We start from the raw sequence: 19,638 nt of genomic DNA on the forward strand, positions 1-19,638 counted from the left end.
GTTATGAAATTCTATTTGCTAGAAAACTCTTTCCTTTTTGCCCTCTTGGTTTTTACTGTGACCTCCATTCTGACTCTGTCCCCCATGCAGAGTGGTGAGTCTATCTGGTCTCAGGGCATTTGTTCACCACACACTGCCATAGAGATATTACTGGTGTGTTTCTTGGCGCCTAAGAACCTGAGCGTGATCTTGACGGAGCCCTCCCAGGGCAGCGCTTCGGCAAGCTCTCAGGGTCTTGATGTTTGCTGGCTGCTTCCCCACCTCCCCCCCACCCCTGCCCTTTGCACCCCTTGCCTCCCCTCCCTCCTCCGCACCTGAGAGTTGTTTTCTTTCTGATTGAAGCCCTATCCTTCTTCTAGGCACTTGTTGATCCCAGTCCCTCTGTTCCTCGACTGGGAAGAGGGCGGACTGCTGGGTAAGGGAGGAAGACCAGGGAGAGCAGCAACCACCTTCACCTGGTTCTTCACCACCCAGCTGTTTCTGTCTGCTCACAGACCAGTTTACCTCTCAGTGGTGGATCGAGCTACCCCAGCCCATGGGTGTCATCTGCAGCACATTGTATCCCAGTATTGCCAATCCCTGGCATGGGGCACACAGTAGGGACTTCAGGCATGCCTGTGAATACTCCAATTCAAAGAGCTAACAGAGTCAGCTTGAATGAGTCTCTTGTTTGTGTGATCTCGGCTTTATTGTCCATTTCCTGGCATAAAGTGGATCCTAGGACTCCATGCTTAGCAGGGAGAGGGGCTGCCGAGGAGGCAGGAGGCAGCAAAGTGTTCTTCATAGTCCTATGCTTGGTGCCTTCTCCCCCTGAAAGCCTTTCTGGATTCAGGCTCAGGTGTGCCAGCTCCTCTCCTAGCTTAGGCGTCTCTTCCCCGGGTAAACCTATCACATGGAGTCACAGGTAGGTGTGTGCGCACTCACACACACACACACCAGCATGTATGCCGTAGCGATTTTGTGGTTTCTGTTTCTTCCTCCTTTTTACAATGGCCCTGGGGTTCAAGCTCAGGCCATTAGGCCTGCATGACAAGTGTCTTTACCCACTGAGCCATCGCACCATCCTCAGATTCATAGAATTTCTGCCCTTGTTCCTCCAGTTTGGGGCTCTCTCCTACCTCTAGCTAACCATATTCAGCATTCTTCAGTTCCAGGGCTCCCGTGTGTGGTGGCTTGAGAGAACTTGAAATTCTGGTTTCACCACACCCTGACTGGCTGCGTGGATGTGGGACACCGGAGTGTTAGCCCTCCAGTTCCTCGTTTGAGCTACGATCAAGGACCGACCACAATTAACTCACTAAAACCTCAGAGCCCAGACAGCAGGAGTCAGCTCCCGGCCTGCTTCCTTGCAGCATATGTGACTCAGACACGCGACTCTTCCTCCTTTCTCCTCCCCTTCTCCTCTCCCATTTGTTTTGGCCTTGGTTTCCTTATTTATAACAAGGGCATCATAATAGAAGCTGCCTCACAGGGTTATTGTTAGTATCCACTGTGTTAAAACACCCTAAGTATGCTGGGCTTGGTAGTGCTGCAAGCCTGATTCCAGCACTAGAGAGCCCGAGATGGGAGGGTCAAGTCTTCTTTTCTCTTCTCTTCTCTTCTCTTCTCTTCTCTTCTCTTCTCTTCTCTTCTCTTCTCTTTCTTTCTCTCTCTCTCTCTTTTTCTTTTCTTTCTTTTTTCTTTTCCTTGTTTTGTTTTGTTTTTAAGATGGGGTTTCCTCTTTATAACCCTAACATCCCTGGAAATCAGAGATTCTCCTGCCTCTGCCTTCCAAGGGCTGGAATTAAAGGTATGCCACCACTGCCTCTGCCACCATCACTGTCACCAGTGGAGGATCACGTTTAAACCAGGGGTTGGAGAGTTGACCTAACAGTAAATATTCAATCATAAGGACTAAGGTTTGAATGCTAGGACACAAATCAGGCGACTCACAAGTCCTATTAGCTCCAGTGCCAAGGGGTAGGAAGCTGTCTTCTATCCCCTGAGCATACACACACACACACACACACACACACACACACATGTATTTATATATATGTATATAGACACATGTATCCATACACAAAAATCAAATATAAAAAAGATTTTAAATCCAGGAACCAGCAAGATAACTCAGTGAGTGAAGATACTTGTTAACAAACCTGAAAACATGAAGTCCTCCCTAGAACCCACAAGACAGCGGGAACACATTCCTGCAAGTTGCACCGTGACCTCCACACACAAACCCTACCACACACCTTTACCCATATACATCTAACACAGACAGATAGAGTTAATTTTTAAAAGAGAGTTGAAGCCCAACTTCCACTACACAAAAAGAATCTGCTACAATAGAACAAAACCTCCTGTGCTTAGCACCTACCTGAGCAGACCCTTATCTATGGGGGATTGTTAACCCCTAGGGCATCTCCACCCACAAACTCAGAACATCTATGTTGATTTGCTAGAATTACTCTAACAAAACACCACAGACCAAACACTTAGGGAACAAAAATGGATTTTCTCATAGTATTGGAGTAGGAAGTCAAGATTGAAGGTGTTTGGGAGATCTGGTTCCTTGTGTGCCTCTTCATGACCTCACAAGGCCATCCCTTCACAGGTAGGCTTTGGAGATCTCTGAATGTGGCCAGATGTTTTCTCTTCTTCCTCCTCTGCTTCTTCTTCTGAACAGTCCTCATCTCCCTCCCCCATCCTCCTCTTCCTTTTAACCCCCTCCTCCTCCTCTTTATCCTCCTTCACCTCTTCTTTCCTTCTTGTATTCTTCTTCATCATCTCTCTCCTCAATCTCTTCTCTCCCCTCCCCTCTTTTTCTTTTTTGGTTTAGTTTTTGTAAAACAGGCTCTTGTCATCTTACCCAGACTGGAACTCAATATGTGCTGGGATATTAGGCATGTGCTAGCATGCCTGACTTTGAATTTTTTTTTTCTTAAGGAGACATCACGTGTGTGTATGTGTGTGTGTGTGTGTGTGTATGTGTGTTTAATTCCAGCACTCAGCTACAGCACACACGTGGAAGCCAGGACAACTTGGAGTCAGTTCCTATTTTATACCTTAGGTTGTCTTTGGGGATTGAACTCCCGGTTACCAGGCTTGCATAGAAAGACATTTACGTGTTGAGGGGTCTCACCAGCTCACTGGCTCAACATCAGATGTTTTCATGACCACACTGATCGAGTGAATGACAGGATATTTGATTTATAGGGTTTCTGTTCTGGTAGAAAGAATCAACAACCAGAAAGCAGGATTGTTATCAGCCTGGCTATAAACTCACATACCGTGCTAGAGCCAGCCGGTTCAGCCTAAAGAGGGTCATGTTGGGGATTTGCATAGGATGGTAAATGTCAGGATCACGGTGATGCATGTGTGTAACGGGCCCTGAACTAACTGAAATGTCTTAACTCTTCTCTCTGTCTTACTCTGATTCTAAGATAAGGGAAATCCAGTATCCAGTGGAAGGTAATTGCTGGGGTTTGGGTCTTGTGTGTATGCACCCCTTCTGCACATTACAGGTCCAAACCAAGGAGCCCAAAGTGCTCTGCTTATTGTGGCTGCTCTGCACAAGCAAAAACTAGCAAATAGACAGGCTCACAGCACAGGTTCACCAGGATCAGAGAAGATTTATGTATATAAGATTTATTTTAAGTTACATGGTATGTGTGTGTCTGTGTGGAGGTATTAGTCCTCTGTAAGAGCAATGCTTATTCTCCACACACACACACACACACCTTCTTTCTAAATTTGGCTTTTTGAGACAGGGTGTCTTTGTGTAGCCTTGGCTATCCTGGAACTAGCTCTATAGATCAGGCTGGCCTCAAACTTTAAGACATCCACCTGTCTTTGCCTCCCAAGTGCTGGAATTAAATGTGCCACCATTGCTGGCTTTTTGTTGTTGCTGCTGGCTGTTTGTTTTCTTTCTTTTAAATATTTATTTATTTATTTAATGTGTGTGAGTACACTATAGCTGTCTTCACACACACCAGAAAAGGGCATCAGATTCCATTACAGATGGTTGTGAGCCACCACGTGGTTGCTGGGACTTGAACTCAGGACCTCTGGAAGAACAGTCAGTGCTCTTAACCACTGAGCCATCTCCCCAACTCAGCTGTTTGTTTTCTAAGACAGTGTTTCTTTGTGTGGTCCTTGTCCTGGAATTCACACTGTAGACCAGGCTGGCTTTGAAGTCAGAGATCCGCTTACCTCTGCCTCTGAAGCACTGGGATTAAAGGTGTCCACCAAACACTGCCCACCTTCGATGCTTACTCTGAATGTCTGAGCCATCTCTTCCAGTGTCAATATTTGTGGTTTCACTCTGAAGAGGACTACTGAGACCGTGCATGGGTTAGGGATCCATCTAACTGGGGCAACAGACAGTGGAGAAATGACAGACACACAGACACACAGACTCCTCTGTCAGAAAGGATTCACAGAGCCAGGTGTGGTGGCTCATGCCTTTAATCCCAGCACTCGAGAGCAGGTGGATTTCTGAGTTCGAGGCCAGCCTGGTCTACAGAGTGAGTTCCAGGACAGCCAGGACTATACAGAGAAACCCTGTCTCGAAAAACCAAGAGAGAGAGAGAGAGAGAGAGAGAGAGAGAGAGAGAGAGAGAGAGAGAGAGAGAAAGACAGGATCCACAGGACTTGGGCATGTGTCTGCTCCCCCCAGGGTCTCTTTGTGATGCTCCAGTAGAGGTGCAGAAGAGACCACAGAACTGGGGGGTGGGGCTGCATGGGATTCAGACTCTGTCTGACTTGAGTCAGAGTGCTCAACTATCTAATGAAGAGACTGCAGTTCTTTCTTTCAAATTTGTATTGTGTACGAGAAAAGGAGAGGCAGAGGGACAGATGGCAGGAGAAAAACAGAGAGAGAACACAAAGAAGGCGAGTACAGATACACTCACTACAAACAAGTATAGGTCAGAGGATTCTCTTTAAGGGATCCATTCTTCTGCCCACATTGCTTTTGAGGCAGGACCTCTCGTTACTTCTGCTGCTTCCCAGCATATGAGAGAACTTCGGCTCATTCGTTTATCTTTTCCTCCTATCTCCATATACAAGGTCTGTAGTTACTGTTGGGAGCCACAATGTCTGGTTTTTATGTGGGTCCTGGGAGTCTACCTCAGATCCACAGACTTGCCAGGCAAGTGGTTTTGCCTGCCGAACCATCTCTATGGCTCAGGAATGGTGATTCTTAACTCACTGGGTCATTTGAGGCTTTAACAGGGGAATAGATGTAAACATGGTTTTGTCCTGCCTTCAGTTTTAACTGAGTATCTACTGGGCAGGGGGACATTTTCTACTCTAGTCTAGACACTACAGATATAGATTGAAGAAAGAAGAGCTGTAGTTCCTGAGAAATTAAGTTCTAGTCGATCCCCAGCAGACAGGCAGCCGGACATTCATGGTGGAAGTTGTTGGGTGCACGTTCAGGCTTAATCATCCAAGGGGGAAAATGTAGCAGTTTGAAGGGCGTTAGTGACTTGAGCTCACGGCATGTAAGATATTTAAGGATTTTTGAAGAGGGATTTAGCAGGCCCCAGGACACTGGGTAGCTTGGAACTATGGAGAGATCTAAGAGTGAACAAGGCAGAAAGACCTTAGGAGGGCTGTGCATGGCAGAGAAGGGCAAGGCCCTTGGGTGCCCAGAGTCAAACTGGAGACTGAAGAAGCCGTGTGAGCAGGAAGATAAGGAGCCTGGAGCAAAGGCAAGACTCTGGGTCTTAATCTAAACATCATGAGAAGTCCTAAGAACATCCTTAGCAAGGCAGTGCCTGTCATAGACACAGATAGGGATCCCCTTAATGCTGTTTAAGCAGCCTGGGGAGCCAGAAAGTGGACAGGCAAATGTTTCCTGCCGACTGTCTCTGAGGCACATGGGGATGGTCTTCCCGTTGGTGACTGTGGCCATGCCTCTTTAAGGTCCTCTAGGACTTCTTTTTCAGTGACCACCAGTACTCAAGGACAAGACACCTCATACAGCAGATTAATCAGTAATCTGATCACTAAGTTATAAGAAATTGTTTAGTTCCACCTTTTTCCAGAAAATTCTTAAGTGGAACCACACAGCAACCCATCTTCAGAGACTGGCATCTCTCATTTAGAATAAAGCATTTGCTATCTATCCCGCGGCCTGGGAGGCAGTTTGTCCTTTTAACTGCTGAGTATTATTCCACGCTGTAGATGTACCACAATGTGTTAATGATCCACCAGCTCGGGGCATCTGGATGGCTGCCAGACCTCAGTGCCAATAAAAAGGCAGCTTTAAGTATCTAAGTATAATGTTTTGTATGAACATATGCCTCCCCGTCTCTTGGTAAATCCTTAGGAGTGGGATTGCTGGCTCGCACGGCAAGTGTATGTTTAACTTGGTAAGAAACCGCCAATCTGTTTTTTCCAGAGGAAATGTACCATATTGCACTCCCACTGGGAATGAAGGAGGGTAGTGCCACATCCTCCCCTGCACTTGGCATTGTCAGGCTTTTTGACTTAAGCCACTCTGAGGCTCAGGAGGTACACTGCTGTGGCTTTAATGTGTGGGTTCCCTCCTCAATACTGATGTGGGACACGTTTCCTCTGACATCTCTGTATCTCCTGGTGAAATGTCTGCCTGTGTCTTCTGCTCATGTTTTCATTAGGATACAAATCTTCTATCATCTACGTATTCTGTGAATATTTGCCCATAGTCCTTGGCTTATTTCAGATCTGTCCCTTTTCTTTCTTGTGTGTGTGTGTGTGTGTGTGTGTGCGCACACTTCCTCTTCAGGGCTGGGCTTATAGGTCAGAGTCACCTATAAACTGTCAGATCTATATAGTACAGGAGATGGAATCCAGGGCCTTCTAAGTGCTAGGCAAGCATGCTACCAACTGAACTACACTTTCTGCTTCTCTTCGTTTTCTTAACAGTGATTTTTCAAAGAGAAGACTACTTAATTTTGTTTAGAGACAGGGTCTCGTGTAGCACGGGCCAGCTTGGAACTCTTTACGTCCCTGAGGAGGACCTCAAGCATCTAATTACTCTCCTCCACCTCTTGAGGGTTGGGGTTACAGATGCGTGCTGCTGTGCCTGATTTATGCAGTGTTGGGGATGGAACCGAGGCTTCCTGCATGCGGTTGGACCACTCTACCAATCCAGTTACAACCTCCGCCCCGAACCTTCTCTTTTCTGTGTCATTTTCTAAAAGCTCTTTATCTACAGCTATGAGACTCTCCTATTCCTACCTTCTTCCTTATACAATTTAGATTTTTATTCCTTGTTTTGTTTTGAGACAGAATCTCTTTACATAGCTCTGGCTTTCCTGGAACTCACTATGTAGACCAGGTTGGCCTCAAACTCACAGATCCACCTGCCTCTGCTTCCTGAGTTCTGGGATTAAAGTTGTACGCTATCATACTAAGACTGATTTCGTTTTAGTAATTGTGTGCCGTGTAGCTCAGCAGAGTTTTTGGTTCGTTGTTGTTGTTTTGCTTTAAAAAAAAAAAAAAAAAAAAAGGGCATGTGAACGTGTGCGCGCCACAGGCTTGCAGTTCTCAGCACCAGCTCCATTGTGACTTGTGGCTTCTCCTGCTGTTCGAGGCACAGGTTAATGTCAGGCCCTGTCTGATAGCACTCACACAGGTGACACTGCAAAGTCTGGGTAAGCTTCAGCACAGATGGTCAGGGACACTCCACCTGCTTCTGGCTTGGGCTCCTGCTCTAGAAGCTGGTCCTGCCTCCAGCATGCTGCTTTAGATGTGTTCAATGATATCCACACATGCCCTGGGTCAAGGGAATCCCGTTGGGTTCTTCTCAGTTCCTGAGACACTCCAGGTGGTTCGTTGGTCCCTCCAAGAAACAATTTTCTCTAACCCCTTAAAGGTACACTCTGTACAGAGTAGGGCATTAATTGTTAGTCACTACAATTGAAATCTCTACCTTCCGAAGTCGCTGCCCTTCTGACTCTTCCAGTCACCTGTTGATACTGTTTGGTCTCCGCACCCCTTCCCTTCAATCACACTGGCCCTGGAAGGGGTCATTAAAGCCATTGAGACCTCAGTGCCCTAACACCTTCAAGGATGAGATTACTGGGGAGTGTCAGGAAAGTAACCTAGCATTAGAACTGGTGGCCACCTGAATGCATTTTAAGAAAATCTACTACCAAACACTATTGCCATTAGTCCATTAAAGTCGGGATAAGCAGGACTGGGGCACACATCTGTGATCCTGCAGTTGGGAGGCGGTGTTAGGAGGCCCATGCATTCCAGGCCAACCTCAGCTACATGAGACCCTATCTGAAAAAGAGACACCTCCCCCCAGACAAAGACAAAACAACAAAGAAGGGATACTGAAACAAGTTAATCATCTAAGAGAAGAAAAAAAAAAAAAGTCAAGAAAATAATGTCAAATAAAAAATAGTTTCCCAAGCCGGGCGGTGGTGGCGCACGCCTTTAATCCCAGCACTTGGGAGGCAGAGGCAGGTGGATTTCTGAGTTCGAGGCCAGCCTGGTCTATAAAGTGAGTTCCAGGACAGCCAGGGCTATACAGAGAAACCCTGTCTCAAAAAAAACAAAACAAAAAAAAAAAATAGTTTCCCATGGAGAGATGGCTCGGGGGCTAGGAGCGCTGGCTGCTCTCTTCCAGAGGACCTGGGTTCAGATCCCAGCACCCACATGGTGGCTCATGGCCATGTTTCACTGCAGTTCCAGAAGATCAGTGTCTCTGTGGGCACCAGGCTATCACGTGGTACACGTGCATACATGCAGGCAAGGCACCCATCCACATAAAATAAATACATTAAAAAAAAATAGTTCTTCTAAGAACCATCTGTTGGTGGTACTTTCCTTGGGCTCAGGGAAGCATTCGCACGTTCAGCCTTTGCCGTCCTCAGTTCACTGTAAACCTCAGCCTAGACTGCCACTGGAGACTCCAACCATTAGGTTGATATGGGAGGGCCTGGGGCGAGCCTTGAGGTACTTGGAGACTGGCTTTGCCTCTCCCATTTGTTCATCACGTCTTTATTTGGAATTTTCAGGTTCAGAATTTCAGCCTCTGAGTATTCAGGCTAGCCCAGCTTGAGGGTAGCAGTAGCAAATTATCTATCTATCTATCTATCTATCTATCTATCTATCTATCTATCTATCCATCTATTTGAGTCAGGGTCTATTCAACCCTGGCTGGCTTCAATCTCACTACATAGGCCAGACTAGCTTCTAATTCAGAGATCCACGTGCCTCTGCTGCTGGGTGTTGGGGTTGAAGTGGAGCTGCACCATGCTTGCCCTCCTTTCTTTCTTGAGCAAAAAGTTCAAGATAAGAGCCAGAGGACCAGGGAAGGCTGTCACCTCTCGCTTGCAGGCTATGCAGCTCAAGCCACGGAGTGTGAACTCCAAAAATCTGGGGGTAGGGTGTCCCCGGAACTAGAAAGACACTTCTGACGTAATCTCCTTTCCCACAACCGAATGAAAGGAGAATTCCTGAAACAACAGTCGAATAAGAATCTGCTATCTCTTAGTAAGTTCCTAGCGATGAGATCTTTTGAAAAGGTAATACCAGACAAAGGCACACACACAAAACGGCATCCTGGAAAAGTTGTCCTATAGAGAAAGGATGGTGTGTTTGCAGTGGGATGCTACAAGATTAGGCAAAGACACGGGTGTGAACTTGGATGCAGGCAACAGAATGGAAGGATATCAGAGACTCTCTGCCTGGACAGAAGTGTCAGCCAGGGGCTGAGAGTGTAACTCAGTCAGCAGCAGTCCTTGCCTACCACAAGGCTGTGATTCCATCTCCACCACAGGGAGGAGAAAGTTCCACCCAGGCATACCAGTTTGGGAAGTGACAAAACTGAAGTTGACTGACCAAAGTTGAAGTGGAGTGATTGCCTTGGGTGGGGGCTGGGCTGCACAGGGACGGTAAAAAGGACACCCTCACCTAAGGGTGTATCCAAGGCCATGACTATCTTGCACTGAGGTGCAAGACTGCGGTTTGTGCTTTACTTCTACATAACAGAGTCAGTCTCCTTCCTATGACCTGTGAATCCCGTCCTTCTCTTGATGGAGTTTCCAGGGAGATTATTTATTCTTTTTACTTATTTCGTATTTATCCAGTGCTTGGGAATCAAACCCAGGACCGCCTGCCTGCTAGGCAGGAGCTGAGCTGCAGTCATTCAGTGGTTCCCTGACTCTCCCTCCAAAGAGATTTTTTTTTTTTTTTAATGCACCAGGGGCAGAATGCTGGAAGTACGCCAGGCTGACCCTAGGGGCTAAGGCTGCTGGCCTAGGGCCATGCCTTGACATGCACATTCCTTGGCTATCTCTGGTCCCTTTGCCCTGGGACTCCATCCTCCCTCTTCTTCCTCCTTCACTCCTAAGGAGTAAGTGGCCCAGGTCTGGGAGGGTGCTGACCCTTGCTGAACAGTGTAGCTGGCCCTTCTGGGTGTGCCTGTCTGGAGGACATCTAGTGCTGATCAAGCTTATCTCAGTCACATTGCCTCCCTCTTTTATTCTCTCCCTTCAGATCCCAGGACTTCCTGCTTCCCGCTCTCCAGTAGCTTCAGCCGGTCTCCAGTTTTGCTCTTCTCCCAAGAGCCAGTCCTGATAAGAACCTACTTTGAGTTTGCACGTCAGAGCTGGCTCTTATCTGTCCCCCACACCCAATCCCTGCCCCCACCTTTTAGCATCACCTACTGGTCCTGTTCCACCACCACCCCGGAGGGGGGGCTCCCTATAATCTTTAGACATTTCCCCCCAAGCCCGGGGTTCCTTGCCAGTGCCTGGGGGTAGAGGGCCCTGAGTCAGTCACAAAACCCAGTGGCAAGAGCACGCTTGGAGCAGGGCAGAAAGTGAGGGGTATCGATCTTCTCCCAATTCCAGACGCCGGAGGGAACGGAGTCGGGCCCTGGCACTTCCTAAGTGCGGGGTACAGGTTAGCGTGCGTTTCATCCAGGGTGCCCTCCCTGGGAAGAGCGTTAGGAGCCTTATTTCGCAGAGGCAGGAGCCGCGACTAGAGGTTGGAAAGCAGGCATGTGGTCGCCTGGATCTGAACAGCAACTTCCCCGGGGAAACGCCCTATTTCGGCTGCGGGGGCCCGAGGCTGCGCCACACCCTCTCCAGAGTTCCCTCCGGCGGCCCGGCCCAGGAGGCTGCAGGTCTGGCTGTCGCCGGGGAGGGCCGCTTGGGGAAGGCGGCCACAAAGCCCCTCGTGGCAGAAGCGGCAGTGCGGGAGACGCGGGCCTCGAGGCACAGCCCCCCGCGGCGCGCGCAAACTGCGCGGAACTACTTCAGCGGAGCGGCTGCGGGGCCAGAGTCCCAGCAGCGGCCGCACAGGGCTCGGCGGCGAGTGGGGGCCGCCACAGAGCCACGGGGGCCCGCGGGCACGGCCACGTGCTCCCCGCCGGGCTCGCACGCTCAGACGCGCCGGGGCCGCGGGGGCCACCGGCAGGCACGCGCGCCCCCCGCGCGCACACACACTCCCGGGCACGCACGCCGGCCGCCCCGCCCCCCCGCGGCGCCCCGCCCTCCCTCGCGCTACGCCACGCCCCCGCGGCGCCGGTCGTCGTCCTCTTATTGGTTGCCCGGCGCGTGACGCGCGGCGCCCGGCCCCGCCCCTCGTCAGTCACTCGGCGGAGGCGGCGCTGGCGGGGACTAGTCTCGTCCGGAGACTGGCGGCGGCAGCGGCGGCGGTGGCGGCTGGAGCTCGAGCCCAGCAGCGGAGGGCGGGCGGGCGGGGGCCGCTCCGCGACGCTGCGGACCGCGCTTCTCCTCTGAGCGGCGGCGCGCGCAGCTGTGGGGCGCCGGGGGCCAGCCCGTCCATGACCATGGGCGACAAGAAGAGCCCGACCAGGTACCTGCCGGGCGCCGAAGGGGCGGAAGGGGAGGGCGGCCGCGGCGGGCGGGGACACCGGCGACTAGGCCGGAGCGGCCGCGCGGGGGAGGCGCGCTAAGATGGAGACCCGGGGGCGGAGGGAGGCGGTGTCGCTCCGCTCGGGCCGGCGGCCGTGCGCGCCGCAGCCATGGCGGCTCCTCCTCAGCCGCCCTCCGCCGTCGCCGCTCCGCCCAGACAAAGGGAGATTTAACCAGGTGGGGCGGGCGGGAGGGCGCGAGCAGGGGCGGGCAGCGCGCGGCGCCGGCCCCCTCCGCGCCGCCGCCCGGCCGTCCCGGCTGCCCGCCGCCTTCGGGATCCGGCCCGCGGCCCGCGCCGCGCCCCCGCCGCCCCGCGCTCGCGCCCACGAGTCGGCCCGCTTCCTGCGCTCGGCGCGGCCCCGCGTGAGCCGCCGCCGCTAGGCGCTCGGTGCCCGGGGCCAGAGGGGGCGCCCGGCTCCGCGCTGTCCGTCGGCCTCTCGCCTCGGTGCCCGCCAGTGGGTTGGATGGGTGGTCGCCGCGAGAAGTTTCCAGCGTCGGATTCCTGGGAATTGACGAGGGCTCACCAGCGTCTGTTTTCTTTCCTCTATTCTCCCCTCGGTTCTCCACTCCTGCGAAGGCCAAAAAGACAAGCGAAACCTGCCGCAGACGAAGGCTTTTGGGATTGTAGCGTCTGCACCTTTAGGAACAGCGCCGAAGCCTTTAAATGCAGCATCTGCGATGTGCGGAAAGGCACCTCCACCAGGTACTGGAAGACGTGTGTTAGCTTTTGTTGAAAGACTTGTTTTGGCTTTATTTCTTTATTTATTGCGCGGAGGAGAGGGGAGTGAGTCGTACTTTCATTATTATTGATCGTCCTCTTGCCAACTTGTTGATTACGACCCTTTTTTTTTTTTTTTTTTAAAGCATTTGGTGATGGGCGATGTGGTTCAGGTTGTGTGCCATTTCAAGTTGCGTCCAGTGCCTCGTGCTAAAATACAGGATTTATGGGAGGGATTTCCCTCAGGTTTTCGTCTTGTTTCAGACAGACACTGGATTTATTTGACATTTGCATCCTTTGGCTTGTTGCTGTTGGCTCCCACAGGGGAGAAAGGAGGGTAGTGATATGGATTGAAGAACGTTAGACATTTTGGTATTTGCCGCGTGCAGAGTGGTTTTAATTTGTTCAGAATTAGTTTTTTCCTGAGTTTAATGGTGGTATGGTAGTACAATAAGACTGAATTGTGCCTTTTGTCTATCTTGGGTTGCAAATACCTTTTTTTTTTTTTTTTTTTTTTTGCAATTTTGGAGATACATTCTGGAGGGTTGGAAAAAGTGCATTTGTCAGGCAGGGGGCCTGATGATGTGTCTTTTGTTACTGGCTTGTGCAGAATGGTGAAGTGTGTGAATTGTTGAGGTGAATAGACTTGAAGTTTGTGTTAATGGCTTTATGTTAAAACATTGTAAGGGATTCTTTTATATTGAGATGAGAGTGGTTAACTGCAAATGAGTTGAAACTATTTGTAGAGGTAACATTAAAATTGATTTTATAGTCTTGCAGGTGTTTTAACTTTTACTTGGAATTTCTCTTGTTAAGGCTTAAGTTCTTATTGCTCCCATTTAAAGGGACTGTCTTTAGAACACATAAGAAAGGGAGAGTTAGCTTAAGACTCAGCAGGCCTTCAGGTTGATGACTAAATGTTTCATTTCAGCAGGTGCTTGCTTTTGAATTGGCAGCATCCATTGTCACTAGTTCCACCTGGATGTTCTGAGTGAGGAGTCCTATCATTCTAGTTGCTTACTTACATCTGGGATTAAGGAGGCTCAGCTGCAAGTATAAGTGGAATGAATTGCTCCAGTTACTGGGGAATTTTGTGAATTTTACTAACGCTTAAGAAATGAGACCTTTGAATCAAAACTCAAGAACTGAAATTTATTTCCCTGTAAGTAGTCTTTCTCTACTAAGACAGCATCTCACTATACTTAGAGCTCATCTGGAACTGCAATCCTGTTACTTCAGCCTCCTGGGTGCTGGGATGTAGATCAGCCTCCTGGTATCCAGCTAGTAGGATCTTTTTTTTTTTTTTTTTAAGTAAAGTAAATTAACGTCAGTTTTTTGTATCATAATAGATTAGTTAAACAGAAAACCCATTTCTTAGGATTTGTTCTGCTGTCTAAAATCGCGGAGATTCCATCACAGCATGAAAGTTTAGAAATGTATTTGTTAACTTTAAATCAATAGTAACTGTATACTATTTATGAGTAATGTTTTTTACATGTAGAATCCCGCTGAGGCCAAAGCTCTTTATTGTGGTTTTGCCTTGAGTGTTATGTGTAGTTGATGTTCAAGGAAATGACCAGGGAAACTAGTAAGAACTTGAGAACCTTGCTGGTAAAGAGAAACTTCAGCCAGATTCAAAAGTTTACATCTGATGTATTGCTGGGAATAATTATCTCATATTGAAATGCTTTTCAACTTTTACTTTTATTGAAAAGTCTGATTCACTAACTTTTTGGAAGCATGCGAAAAGTGTTGATTTAAGATTTTGTTTACCGTTTTCAGAACCACAGATGACCATAGTGAAATTTTAAACGGGTATATTGGCATGCAAGGATATTTGAGTCTGTCCATTCAGAAAAAAATGAAGTACCGTCTTTCAGGTCTTTATGCAGTTGAAGTCATTCAGTAGGCTTTGAACAAAGTATGCAGGTGGGAAACCGTCACCAGTTCATGATAGTCTTTTTGAACCAATCTTATTTGGATTTGGTTGTTATCAATACTTTAGAATTCCTCATTAAGTGGAATGCAAGTGGCATTTTGTGTACTGTATAGCTCACTGGTTTCATATGAAGAAGTATGTCCAGTGTTCATGCTCTCCGAGCCAGTGCATTCCTTCACTTAATTTTTCTTGGATATTGGCTGTACAGTATTTTTTCTTGAACCTTTTTCTTAAGTAAATTTACATTTGAGTTTTTTTTTTTAAGATTTTATTTATTATATGTAAGTACACTGTAGCTGTCTTCAGATCTCATTACGGGTGGTTGTGAGCCACCATGTGGTTTCTGGGATTTGAACTCAGGACCTCCAGAAGAGCAGTCAGTGCTCTTAACCACTGAGCCATCTCACCAGCCCTACATTTGAGTTTTAAAAAATGTTTTTATTTTCTTTCCATAATTTACTTATTTTGTTCCCATTACATCCCAATCTCACCCCTCCTCTCCTCTCATTCCTGCCCTTACAGATCCCCCTTCCTCTTCTCTTCAGAGATAAGGAAGCACTGCCCCGCCCCCTCCCCCCCCCCCCCCCACCGGTCTAGTCAGGACAAAACACCTCCTTCACTGAAGTCCAACCATGCAGTCCAGGTAGGGGAAGGGATCCCCTGGCAGGCAACAGAGTCAGAGGCAGCCCCCACCCCAAATTGTTGTTAATGGACCACGTGAAGACCTAACTGCTCTTCTGCTGCAAATATGGGGGTGAGTTGGGGGAGGCTTAAATAGTTTTATATCTCCAAAATTTCATAGGAATTTGCCTGTGTTTTCTCTCTTGTGGCAGTGGAAAACTTAATTTGGTTTTTGGTTTGTTTTTGCAGCAGTGGGCATTAATGTCAGGTCTATAGGAACTTCAAGCCAGCATGATGGTTGGGATTGGGTAGTGGGTAATAGCTGAAAATTGGCAATTTTGAAATAGTGTGTTTGCTGATAGACATAGTTTTGTTGCTTTAAGCTAGTGTTTAAACAGTCTTAACTGGTTGGCTGGCCAGCAGTTATTGTGGAGTTGTTGATTACCCTTGCCTTTATTTATTGCTGCTGGCATCAACCAGTCAATCCAGGAAAACAGCTTGAAATTAGTCCAATAGGACACAGCGATTTGCCCTTTGTGGATAGCGTTGATGTTCCTCAATTTAAGTAGAAAAATACTGCCCATCATCTAAAGAGCGTTTATAAAAATTCCTAGGATGTGAAAGATGCTGCTGAAAGTGGGTGGGGGTGTTAGTTAAGGATGGTAGAACATGTCGTCAAGTAACTAGTCAAAGCTCTAAAGACTACCAAAGGTTGTGTAAAGTGAGGTTAGAATAGTCTTGGCTTGGAAATCAAGCCAGGGAGAAGGAACCCTTCCTCCCATTCCTTTGGAAAAGAAAAACTGATTTCTACAAAATCAGTTGCTAGCTTTTTACTAATATTAGGATGTGCAGTAGGTTTTTTGTTTGTTTGTTTTTTAGTTGTATTTATTATATGTAAGCACACTGTAGCTGTCTTCAGACACACCAGAAGAGGGCATCAGATCCCATTACAGATGGTTGTGAGCCACCATGTGGTTGCTAAGATTTGAACTCATGACCTCTGGAAAAGCAGTCAGTGCTGTTAACCACTGAGCCATCTCTCCAGCCTGTGCAGTAGTAGTTTAAATCTGCACTTAGAACTGAATTATTTTAGAATAGGGACTTTGTACCAGTAGCATGGAGCAGAGTGAAAAGAACAGTCCCAAGGGAATAGGAGTGTAGACATTTATCTAGTGGGATTGTCTGAGGGCAAAAGAGAGCTTTATATATTTGTTCCTTCATTATTTATGAATGATCCTGCTGGGCTAAGGTCTGTATTTTAGAGATAATTACTACATATATGTTTGATCTGAAATTTTTTTTTTGAGATAGGGTCCTGAATTGCCTGTAACTGGCTACATAGCTTAGGCTGGCTTTGAACTCTTGGCTTCATTCCGTTGCTAATCTTGATAGTTCTGGTATTATAGACTATGTGCCATTAACTCTGGCCTTCTCTAGTCTGTAATTCCTTTCCTAACCATATTTTCCCATTCTCTAATCTTTAGCTGATTTTTTAAAAGAGTTATTTATTATTATAAATAAGTACACTGTAACTATCTTCAGATGAACCAGAAGGGGGCATCAGATCTCATTACGGGTGGTTATTGAGCTACTATGTGGTTGCTGGAATTTGAACTCAGGACCTTTGGAAGAGCAGTCAGTGCTCTTACCTGCTGAGCCATCTCACCAGCTAGCTGTTTTTTGTTTTTTAAAGATTTATTTAATGCATATGAGTTTACTATCATTGCTCTCTTCAGACACACCAGAAGAGGGCACCAGACCCCATTACAGATGGTTGTGAGCCACCATGTGGTTGCTGGGAATTGAACTCAGGATCTCTGGAAGAGCAGCTAGTGCTCTTAACTTCTGAGCCATCTTTCCAGCCCCTTTAGCTGATTTTTTTTTTTAATGTTATTTATGTGTTAGGTGTATAGGTATGTATGTGCAGGTGAGCAATGGCATCAGATTCCCTGGACCAGCTGGAGCTACAGGTGGTTGTTAGCTGCCTGATGTAGATCCTGGAAATCCAACTCTGGTACTCTGATAGAGCTTCAAGTGTTCTTAACCACTGAGTCATCTCTTCAGCCTGTTTATTACTACTATTATTATTATTATTATGTTTTAAAGAGCTTTATTAGGGACTGGGGGCATACTTTACATATCATACCATTTAGTCATCATGAGTGCAACTAAGTGATTTTTCTTCGCCATTTGAAAGAGTACAGCTGTCAACACATTGCAAGTTTTAGAACATTGCCATAATGTGATTTCCACTTTCAAAGTCAGTGATACACAGTAAAGTTAACCCTAATGTAATAATAGACTCTGGAGGGTTGCCTCTCATCATGGTGTTAACACCTAGCTTTGTAAGATGGAGAGATACAGGAGCTTTTTTTGTATGTGCAAGATGGCAGGTGGGTGGAAGAGAAGCATGACCCCTTTCCTAGGTGTAGCTTGAAGTAGTATTTCTTATCCTTTTAATGAAAGAGGGAAGGAAAAGTAAAGCATTATAAATGCATGAACTAATGCAAGTTTGTGCTACAAGGTTTTCAAATTGTTGGACAGAATAACTTCCTACACATGGTGGTAAAGCTGATTTTGTGACTTTGGTTTTTTTCTCTGAGTGAAATACTCTAGACTTACTGGAACACTGTTTGTTGTATATTCTTGTCAGTGATTGTTACTTTGCTAGTAGTGGTATATCTTTCCCTCCAGCTGCTACTTAAATTGCCCTCCCTTGAGAAAGTAGAGATGCTTTGGATCAGTCACTATAGGTTTAGAACTTGGTTGGTTTTGTTTCCAGATATTCCTTTTTTTTTTTTAACATTCTTTTTACGTGTGCACATTCACTCCATGGCAGATGTGGAAGGCAGAGAACACTTTTCAGAAGTTGGGTGCTCTTCCCATCGCTTCTGTCTTGGCCATTCCTTGTATCTGCAGAGTTTATGCATGCCCCTGTCGTCCTGATCTGCATATTTTATCTCAATGTTGAGTTGAAAGTCTTTTTTAATTCCTGGTTTTTTGTTTGTTTGATTTTTGGTTTTTCAAGACAGGGTTTCTCTGTGTAGCCTGGGCTGTCCTGGAACTCACTCTGTAGACCAGGCTGGCCTCGAACTCAGAAATCCACCTGCCTCTGCCTCCCAAGTGTTGGGATTAAAGGCATGCGCCACCACACCCGGCATTTCTGGTTATTTAAACACAGCCACGACAAAAAGTTTATATTGTTTTTAGAACTTTGTGGACAGTAGAAAGAACGGAAAAATTTAAGCTGACTACTACAGTTGTAGAGAAATAACTAGTTTTATAGAAAGATATTCAGGCTGTTGAATTAGAAGTCAGAGAAGTGACTGTTAGTATAAACTTGTGTTTGAGAGCTTTGGAGTTTTCACTTTGTAACTTTGGACTTCCCTTATAAAGATATCTTGACAATTCAGTCTTTTGAAAAATCACTGATTACTACAGAAGTTTTGTGGAATAGCCATAATATAGTTATGATCTTTGCTGAAGCCCTTTAAAGGGCATCTTTCTGGCAGTACATTTATCCGTATTTCCCGAGAATCCACAACTGTGGTTTTGCACCTCAAGTCACATTGGCTTCACTGTGTTTTTCTTTAGTAAAAACACTCCTGTGTTCCAGATCATCAAACTTTACCCAGCCTCTGAAGCTGATGTGCCTTTCAGAGCTGGAGGTTTTCAAAATCACTCTTAATGCAAATTGAGTAATCACTTTGTTATTGTAGTGAACTTACTGTTTCGTTGGTACTTATGTGCACTTGATGTCCTTAAATAAATTACCTTGGTAGCTGTCATTTGACCAAGTTTTTATTGTGCACATAGCTGTGTGAGCTCTGTGTACATGCACAGTGATGCAAAGATAGGTGAAGTTCCCGTTCCCATTCCTATGGAGAGGAAAGGGAAAATATATAAACAGAAAACTGAGATCATTTCAACAGTGACACATGCCCTGAAGAGTGTGGTAGTGAGGAACATAGAGGAATGAGGGCTGGACTGGTAGAGGCTGCTCTTCATATAGACAATTCCCCTGTTTAGGTGTGGGTGGTGATGCTGTTTGCTTTTGGAGTCAGGAGAGTTGAGTTCTGCTGGTTTATGTGTGCTGTTTAGCTTTTTTAAAGTTCAGATGTTTATATTGCTGGCGTTGGGGTCATAGGGTACCCAACTTTTCTTAGTTGTATGTTATATACTAAACACAAGTCAGTTACAATACCTTGTGATGTTTTTTAATCACCAGGATAGGAAATTATAACACCACTGTATTACTTACTGGACTGTATGGCAGATATTAATTATGCACTTCAGTATGTGAACTTCCAAGGTTTAGAAACCTTCCAGTTGCAGTAGCTTACCAAAAGAACTACCAGAACCAGCTCCTTTCCTAGTTGCTCAGAGTAGTGGAGTTCTGGACTTGAGCTGGAGCTGATGGCATTCTCATGTCTTTCTGACTGGCTTTTGTTGTTGTTGTTGTTTTGTTTTGTTTTTCTCCTTGGTGG

General features: G+C 46.8%; 1 protein-coding gene across 1 annotated transcript in view; it reads left to right on the plus strand.

The window, feature by feature from the left end:
- The first annotated feature begins 11,694 nt into the window (after positions 1 to 11,694).
- The window catches only part of Rybp (RING1 and YY1 binding protein), a 51,072-nt gene continuing 43,128 nt past the window's right edge, over positions 11,695 to 19,638 (plus strand). Inside the window, exons 1-2 of the mRNA XM_021165552.2 lie at positions 11,695 to 11,814; positions 12,451 to 12,576. Of these exons, the coding sequence (XP_021021211.1) occupies positions 11,783 to 11,814; positions 12,451 to 12,576 (158 nt within the window). The 5' untranslated portion in view covers positions 11,695 to 11,782. The remainder of the gene's footprint in view (positions 11,815 to 12,450; positions 12,577 to 19,638) is intronic.

Source organism: Mus caroli, unplaced genomic scaffold (assembly GCF_978045245.1).
Source record: "Mus caroli unplaced genomic scaffold, Mus_caroli_1 scaffold_7, whole genome shotgun sequence".
NCBI classification, from domain to species: Eukaryota; Metazoa; Chordata; class Mammalia; order Rodentia; family Muridae; genus Mus; species Mus caroli.